The sequence below is a fragment of the Zootoca vivipara genome, chromosome 9 (assembly GCF_965207765.1).
Source record: "Zootoca vivipara chromosome 9, rZooViv2.hap1.1, whole genome shotgun sequence".
Classification (NCBI taxonomy): domain Eukaryota; kingdom Metazoa; phylum Chordata; class Lepidosauria; order Squamata; family Lacertidae; genus Zootoca; species Zootoca vivipara.
The window spans coordinates 15,335,958-15,344,567 of NC_142592.1; the positions used below are offsets into that span (position 1 = coordinate 15,335,958).

An 8,610-nucleotide genomic window follows, 5' to 3' on the forward strand; every position below is an offset into this window, starting at 1 on the left:
TTGGTGACAGGCGGGGGTGGGGGGAGAGCGGAGAACGATCTCCGCTCCCCCCCAAACCCCCGCCTGTCACACAGGACAGGTCCGAAGATCGGCGGGCGCTGTTTGCCGGGCTTGTCAAGCCCAGCAAGGAGCGCCCGCCGATCTTTGGTGACAGGCGGGGGTGGGGGGAGAGCGGAGAACGATCTCCGCTTCCCCCCCACCCCCGCCTGTCACACAGGACAGGTCCGAAGATCGGCGGGCGCTGTTTGCCGGGCTTGTCAAGCCCAGCAAGGAGCGCCCGCCGATCTTTGGTGACAGGCGGGGGTGGGGGGAGAGCCGAGAACGATCTCCGCTTCCCCCCCACCCCCGCCTGTCACACAGGACAGGTCCGAAGATCGGCGGGCGCTGTTTGCCGGGCTTGTCAAGCCCAGCAAACATCGCCCGCCGATCTTTGGTGACAGGCGGGGGTGGGGGGAGAGCGGAGAACGATCTCCGCTTCCCCCCACCCCTGTCTGTCACACAGCACAGGTCCGAAGATCGGCGGGCGCTGTTTCCCGGGCTTGTCAAGCCCAGCAAGGAGCGCCCGCCGATCTTCGGCTCTGTCCCCCTATGTGCGACGGCTCGGGGAAGCAGGCAGGGAGCTCCTGCTGGGTCCCGCGCCTTCGCCTCTCGCTCGGTCGGGGCTACACGACATGGCTTATTTTCGGGGTATGTCTTATTTTTCACCAACCCTTAGAAATCCTGTCATGGCTTATTTTTTGGGGATGCCTTAAAATATGAGAAACACGGTAGTTCCTGACGTGGGTCTTCCCTCACCCCTTCTTCCCTGGCCAGGAGGGCGATACCATTTTGAGGTCCACCCCAGGTGCCAAAATGACTTGGACTGGCTTTGATGCATAGGAAAAATGTGTTACATGCCTGTGGTGTAAACAGTCCTTAGAAACTGCAATCTTAATCAGTCACTAGACATCTAGTAGACGAGAAACGTAGCACGTTGCTTATTGGGGAGGGGGGTGTCTATAACGCTTTCAAAGTGAGTGTCACATTTTCTTTTAACAGCCGCTGTTCGCGCCAGAAAGTCCTGCCAATTAGTTCTTCTTCAAATTATGTTGCCAGTTGTTCCCACCACTTTCGAATCTAACTTTTGCGTAGACTTTAGAACTCTTTCCCTTCTCATCTACACAGCACTTAATAATAATGATGATAATAATAATAATAATTAATTAATACACCAACAGTGAACTTGATAGGCCACAATAAATTGCATCTGCTGGGATAATTGCTCAAAGGTTATATGCAACACGTTTTGAGGCATTAAAGGCAACACCTCAGCACAAATATGAGATCCGGAACTCATAACAGCTGGAGGCAATCGTATGCCCACTCTTCTTGTCATGATGATGATGTAGCTTCGCTCGTTGAGGTATAGCATTTGGATTCATGCTTTACTGTTTGGCTCTGCCAATCAAACACACTTACTATTAAGTAAGTACACTCCAGAATGGATTCGCTTCTGCTGCTACACACTAAAAAAAAAAACATGAGACCTGCAGTCAGGGGAGTAAAAAGGAAGGGGGGAAGCAAAGCGGAAGGGGGACGTAAAATTGACAGCATTGTACATGACATTATTGCACTCCTTGGCATATTCAATTCCATCCGTAAAAGATGTGTGAAATTCAAGTGTTGGCAGTGTGCCGTATTGCTCCCACAATATGAGAGAGATAGAATTTCTATGAGTGATAGCTGTCATGGGCATAGAGCAGGTTGTTAGAGAACACTTTCTTTGTTACCTTTCCAAAAGGATGCTGGTGTAAAATACATTGTAATGTAAAATACATTGCCTCCTTTGTTCTTTTATGCACACAAACCCGCCTTATTCAGGCTCTCCTTTACATAGATCAGTGTGCCTGCAGACCTATTTCTGTGCAAACATGGAGACGCAGTGTGCGCTGGGATGAAAGCCCTCTTGTGTGCATGCAAATGCCATTGTTCACATGCAGGGAACTGGAGAGAGGGATTGGATTGTTCCATTTTTACTTTATGAACAAATTGTATTTCTGCCAGACAGTGTCGTGGGTAGGAATATAGGAAGTTGCTTTATAGTTAAGGCCAGAGGTGCCAGTTTATGAGGGTGATAGGACAGCGGGACGTCCTGACATTTCCGAGCACAATTCAAAGTGTCGGTGCTGACCTTTAAAGCCCTAAATGGCCTCGGTCCAGTATACCTGAAGGAGCGTCTCCTCCCCCATCGTTCTGCCCGGACACTGAGGTCCAGCGCCGAGGGCCTTCTGGCGGTTCCCTCGCTACAAGAAGCCAAGTTACAGGGAACCAGGCAGAGGGCCTTCTCGGTAGTGGCACCCACCCTGTGGAATGCCCTCCCACCAGAGGTCAAAGAGAATAACAATTACCAGACCTTTAGAAAGCATCTCAAGGCAGCCCTGTTTAGGGAAGCTTTTAATGTTTGATGGATTTCTGTATTTTAATATTTTGTTGGAAGCCGTCCAGAGTGGGAACCCAGCCAGATGGGCGGGGTATAAATAATAAATTATTATTATTATTATTATTATTATTATTATTATTATTATGCCTCCTTCTCTAAGCCAGGCAGAAGCTTCCCAGGCTTTGGGAAGGAGGCCCCCGGGGAACATTTAGGGGACTAGCCTAGTTCCCCTAGTCCACTAACCACACACCACTGGTCCATCTAGCTCAGTATTGTCTCAACAGGTCTCCAAGGTTTGGGGCAGGAAGTTCTTCCCAGCCCTACCCAGAGAGATCAAGGATAGAACCCGGGAGCTTCTGAATGCAAATCAGGTGCTCTGCTAATCAGCTATCTGTCTCTGCTAATCACCATGGTCCTCCGTGTGCCAGAAGCGGTTTAGTCATGCTGGCCACATGACCCGGAAAACTGTCTGTAGACAAACGTCGGCTCCCTAGGCCTGAAAGCGAGATAAGCACCGCAACCCCAATGTCGCCTTTGACTGGACTTAACCATCCAGGGGTCCTTTACCTTTTTACCTTCATGGCCATGATATTATTCAGGTGGATTTGATCTGCAAAGCAGTCACTCGTGGTTCATACATTGTGCTTTTCTGAGGACCAGTGAGACAAGTGAAACTGAATCGCTTTGAAACCAGTCCCAATTCTTAGTCTCGGTTTCATTTAGAATGCCCAAGCAGTGATGGGCAAGCCCTGCCTCTGCCCTGATTTGGAATGGGCTAAAACAAGATTTTAGACACCACATAGCAGATTTTGGGCATCACACAGGTGACACTCATAGTCCATTCCAATTCTAAGACTTCCACATTTTAAAGATATTCTAATGAAGAATATAGTTTGAATGTAGTCCAAACTACAAGGAGAGACCCATTCTATTGCAAACAATGGAAGTTTAGCTTCATAACTGCACATATTATTGTAATATTTATCCATATATCAGGAAGAATGGATGGCCAGTCCCTTTCTAAACACATTCCTTTTTAATTAAAACAAAATCAGGAGGTGGCCTTTCTTTGTGAGAGTAGAAATTCTTATCCATTAATGCCTCCATTTCCTCAAGGCTGGATAATTCCTTGTCACCATAAAACCCAAATTAATAACAATTAGTCAATTATTAATAATAATTTGCAAATTAATAACAGCTAAGAAAGAAGAAATGGTGTTATATGGGGAAGAATATACATTCGTTTGCAAGTTGGTTGATGAATATAATAGCACAGAGATACAGATAAAGGCATAAAGTAATGAATATATATAAAGTATATCACAAGGGAAAGGGGATAATGTCTAAATTATGTACATAATCTACTAAAAGGATGGGCAACCAATGGGCCTCCATTCATTAAAGGTAAAGGGACCCCTGACCATTATGTAATGTATCCAGGAAACCTTGGACTTCAGCAATAAGATTCCACACTTAAAGTCACATACATCAAAATTGGGTCCAGTCGTGACCGACTCTGGGGTTGTGGCGCTCATCTCGCATTATTGGCTGAGGGAGCCGGCGTACAGCTTCCAGGTCATGTGGCCAGCATGACAAAGCCGCTTCTGGCGAACCAGAGCAGTGCACGGAAACGCCGTTTACCTTCCCGCTGTAGCGGTACCTATTTATCTACTTGCAGTTTGACATGCTTTCGAACTGCTAGGTTGGCAGGAGCGGGCAGGAGCTCACCCCGTTACGGGGATTCAAACCGCCGACCTTCTGATCGGCAAGCCCTAGGCTCTGTGGTTTATCCCACAGTGCCACCCGCGTCCCATCATTACTGCACTACAATTCCCATAATCCCGTACCATTTATCTTGTTTGATGGAGTTTAATGATAGGAGTTGAGTTCAACAACTTCTAGAGGATCACGGGTCTCACCTCCTGATCTACACAGCCGGAGTCTATTTAAATGATGTATTGCTTTAACAATTCTGCAGTGTATTATTTGTGTGGCTATGTCCCTCCTTCCCACGTAATCAAGACTCATGACACAGAGATTAAGATTTAATTGGGTGGTTAAGGGGCCTCAACTGCCTGTGTACCTGAGCCAACATGTCAAAGGTAATGGGTCGCCTGGGGTCGCTGGCAGGCGGCTGGAGCCTGCGCCAGCCCTCCATAGCTCTACGCAAATGGAAATTGTCACACGGGTCTGTAAAATATAGTGATTTTGAAAAGAATGTGATGGCTGCTGTGTGAATGTTAAGAGTCTTTGGTGCGCGCCCCAGGTTCCTCAAGTGCACTACATACTGCATGACCTCCTCCGGGGAAGGTGGGGCCCGAAGGGAAGCAGAGGTCTGTCTCTGCCTGAACTTAGTGAAGTCTGACCAAGCCCGTTTATACGAGCTCAGTGTAGACGGGGCAACGGAAGCTAATACTCCCTTTAGGATCTCTCGCTCCCAAGGTTCCATAGATGTTCCGGGAACGGCTCCGGCGACTGGCTTGCCTCCGGTGCCAACGATCGGAAGCGATCCATCTGGAAGCGAGACAGAGCATCTGCGATATTATTATTGACCCCTGGCACAAATTTGGCAGAAAAATGCATATTCAACTGCAAACTGAGTAACACGAAGCGGCGTAGGAGGGAGGACACCCTCGTCGACCGCGTGGATTGCCGAGATAGGACGCTGACCACCGCCTGGTTGTCGGTTCTGAAGCAGACCCGCCGGTTCCTGAAATCTTCGGACCATAGGTGTACGGCTACTACTATAGGAAAAAATTCTAAGAATGTTAAGTCGCGTGTGATTTCTGTACCCTGCCACCTGGCCGGCCAACGCTGCGAGCACCATTTACCTCTGAAGTAGACCCCGAAACCTAAAGCACCTGCCGCATCGGATTGCACTTGGAAATCAGCCCGCAGCAACATGGTGTCCTGCCATAATGACACCCCGTTGTAGTTCTCCAGAAACATCAGCCAGGATTCAAGGTCGGCCTTGACCCCGCGGGGGAGGCGCTTCCTATGAAAAGGTTTTGTTAGGCCTACCGTGAGCCTAGCTAAGCGCCGGCAGAATGGGCGACCAGGTGAAATAACCCTGCAAGCAAAGTTGAGGTGCCCTAGCAGTGATTGCATTTGTCTAAGGGTAAGCTTTTTGAGGGGAATGAGTTGCCTAATGGTCTCTTTGAGGGCGAGTAGTTTTTCAGACGGCAGGCGTGAGGTTTGTGCGACCGTGTCCAGTTCTATGCCTAAGTACGTAAGGCGTGAAACGGGCCCTTCGGTTTTTTCAGCAGCCAATGGTACCCCTAACTCTTCTGCGAGAGCTGAGAAGGCCCGCATAAGGCCTGCACACTCGGAACTGCGAGCCCCAGCCACGAAGAGAAAGTCATCCAGATAATGCGAGACCCCTGGAAGGCCTGTCCTAAAGCGCAGGGCCCAGTCCAGGAATGTGCTAAAGGTCTCGAACGCGGCACACGCCACGGAGCAACCCATCGGCATGGCCTTGTCGATGAAATATGCCTCATTGAATCTGAAACCCAACCATTTATAGTCCTGCGGGTGTACTGGGAGTAGGCGAAATGCTGATTCAATGTCACATTTCGCCATTAACGCCCCCTTGCCAAATTGCCTTACCAACTTCACCGCCTGATCGAATGATGCATATTTCACCGTGCAAAGCTCCTGGGGTATTCCATCATTGACTGACCTGCCTATCGGGTGGGAGAGATTGTGTATGAGCCTGAATTCCCCGGGCGCCTTCTTAGGGACTATTCCCAATGGGGAGATGTGGAGATCAGGTATTGGTGGCGACGCGAACGGGCCAGCCACGCGTCCTGCCAAGATTTCCTTGTTAATTTTCTTAATGGCTATGTCTGGTCTTTCCCTAATAGATTTTTGATTGGGTGGTTCACCCGTACTAGGCGGGGTACGCACGGGAATTCGGAAACCTGTTGAAAACCCTTCCCAAAGGTATTTTGCTGCATCTCTATTGGGGTAACAGTCAAGCAGTACTTTCAGAGGGTGAAGCTTTACAGGAGAGTGGGCCAGAGCAAGTGATCTATTAATATTTGTTAGTCCCCGAGATTGATCCCTGGGGGGTACCTGAGTTATTTCTGGGGCCCTGGCGCGAGTTGCCCCTGGCGCCCCGAAAGGACTGCCTCCCTTTAAAACACGAAACTCCCGGGTGCTGACCCAAACACTTTTCGCATTCGTGGGAGTACTTACAGTTGGGCCGCTGACAAAGGCCCTTGTTATATTCCCAGCAAACCCTGCGTCGCGGGTCCCTCTTGGGTTCAAACCTGGTGGACCTAGGTGGATCCGTAAGTTTCCTTTCTACATATGGGACTACGTGATTGCTCCAAAAATGCTGGTGGCGCTGATCCCACCTGGTTTTTGGGTTTTGCGAAGCATTCCTACGGAAGTCTTCATCGTAATTCAGCGCAGCCGCCTCCCCAGCCATCCTATAGGCCATCCTAACATCAGCTATGTAGGCCATAAGGTGCATTGCCCTTTTTGGATAAGCAGCTGTTATCACTGCAATCCAAATATGCATTCCATCCAGCCAATTTTCGAATGTGCGGTCAGCCCGTGGCGTCCTATGTCTGCGCCTGCCATACTCCTTTCTCTTTTCGCCCTTTCCCAGCGTATGGGACAATGGTAAGAGGGTGAAAATGTCTATAAAATCGCCATTCAAGATTTTTTCCCTTGTTTTATTTGATAAATGGGATCCTAGAATGATATCCGTGTCTGAGTTGGTAGAATACTTTGAGTCCGGTATCAAAGCACCATCCCTCCATTCTAACGTCCCCTTGAAACCCTTACGGTGGGTGCTGGCTCTCCTCTTATGCACCCACAAAGGAAGACCCATCTGATCCTCTGCAATCCCCCAATAATCCTCCATTGGGATCTCGCCATCTGAATCAGACGTACCTGAGTCATAGGAGTCGTCATCCCTAGCTCTCTTACGCTTGTCGGTTTTCTTCTTCGCCTTTCCGCTCCGATGACGCTCTTCTCCGTCCCGCGACGCCGCTTCGCCACTTCTCGCCGGCCTGGAGTTGTCATCGTCCCCTGATGTATCGGAACCCCCAGCTTCCCTTTGCGCCACTGGTTGCGCCGGCTGGGCCCCTTGGAGACCTGCAATAGACTGTGAGGACTGCCCGGGCGAGCCTGCTGCTTGAGCCCCGGCCCCCAGGCTATGGGCGTTGGGAGCATTAGATCGCGCCTTCTGTCCCCGTGTCCGTGGGGCCTGGCTCGCAAAGCTTCCAGGCTCGGAGCTAGAGCTGGCAAATAAGGAAGCCGAGGTGCCCGGCGACCCGTCCTCTGAAAAATAAGTATCTAGGATACAATCCTGAGACTCGGCAGGCTCGGCCTGCGACCCACGAGGATCATCCTGTGTGGCCTCAGCCGCGGGGGCCAGAGATTTTGCAATGGCCGCCAGCTGTTTGCAAACATCAAGCTGGGTCTTCTGAAGAGTGGAGACCACACGTACCAAGGCCTCAGTCTTGTCCTGTGCTGCAGGACTCTTGGAGGGGGCCGAACCTCGCACACGCTTGGGTGCCATTATCAGATTGCAGCTAAACAGAGTTATATATTTTGCTTATCACCTGTCCTCCTGGTTATTTATTCAATTATTCAGTATTATTATTATAATTATTTATAATTTGCTTATTTATTTATTATTATTACCCTGTTTATCTATATATATTATTATTATTTATAATTAATTAATTATTTTATTTATAACTTTGTTTATTTTAGATATATATATATATACGGGCTTATAATTGTCAGGTTACCGATTTAATGCTATTATACTGTATTACTGCTATGCCTCACCACAGGGGGACGAATGAGCTATTTATATAAGCGAAAGACAAGTCCCAAGTAACTCAGCTCCGCAAAACTTTTTTGGCCTCCGCTGAACAGCTCACCTATAATGCCCCGGCAGCGGGTTGGACCGGATGACCCTTGTGGTCTCTTCCAACTCTATGATTCTATGACCCTAATTAGTTGCTCCTAGTACGCCTCTGGCCCGCACACAGGCAATGCTTAGCAGAGGGTTTTTCTGGAAGGCCCCCGTGTTATTATTGTTATTATTTGTAATTTGTTTATTTATTTTAATATTATTTCCTTATTTATCTATATATATTATTAATTATATGTATTTATTTATTTTATTTATTTATTTGTTTGTTTTAGAGATATATATATATATACGG

The 8,610-nt window shown here is 48.5% G+C and overlaps 1 protein-coding gene across 1 annotated transcript; it reads right to left on the minus strand.

The window, feature by feature from the left end:
* Positions 1-4,515: 4,515 nt before the first annotated feature.
* LOC148684549 (uncharacterized) lies at positions 4,516-7,952 on the minus strand. The gene is made up of 3 exons (XM_088651860.1): positions 7,322-7,952; positions 5,051-6,402; positions 4,516-4,581 (listed from the first exon to the last, which is right to left on the minus strand). The coding sequence occupies exons 1-3, from the start codon at positions 7,950-7,952 to the stop codon at positions 4,516-4,518; spliced, it is 2,049 nt and encodes a 682-aa protein (XP_088507986.1).
* Between the last annotated feature and the right edge of the window lie 658 nt (positions 7,953-8,610).

Bases quoted from the DNA above. Each gene is read 5' to 3' on its own strand.
- LOC148684549 (XM_088651860.1), bottom strand. From the start codon at position 7,952: ATGGCACCCAAGCGTGTGCGAGGTTCGGCCCCCTCCAAGAGTCCTGCA. The intron at 6,403-7,321 runs GTACGTCTGATT...ACCCTCTGAAAG, and splicing joins TGACGACTCCTATGACTCAG to TACTGCTTGACTGTTACCCC. The intron at 4,582-5,050 runs GTGTCCTCCCTC...CCATTTGCGTAG, and splicing joins AATCCACGCGGTCGACGAGG to AGCTATGGAGGGCTGGCGCA.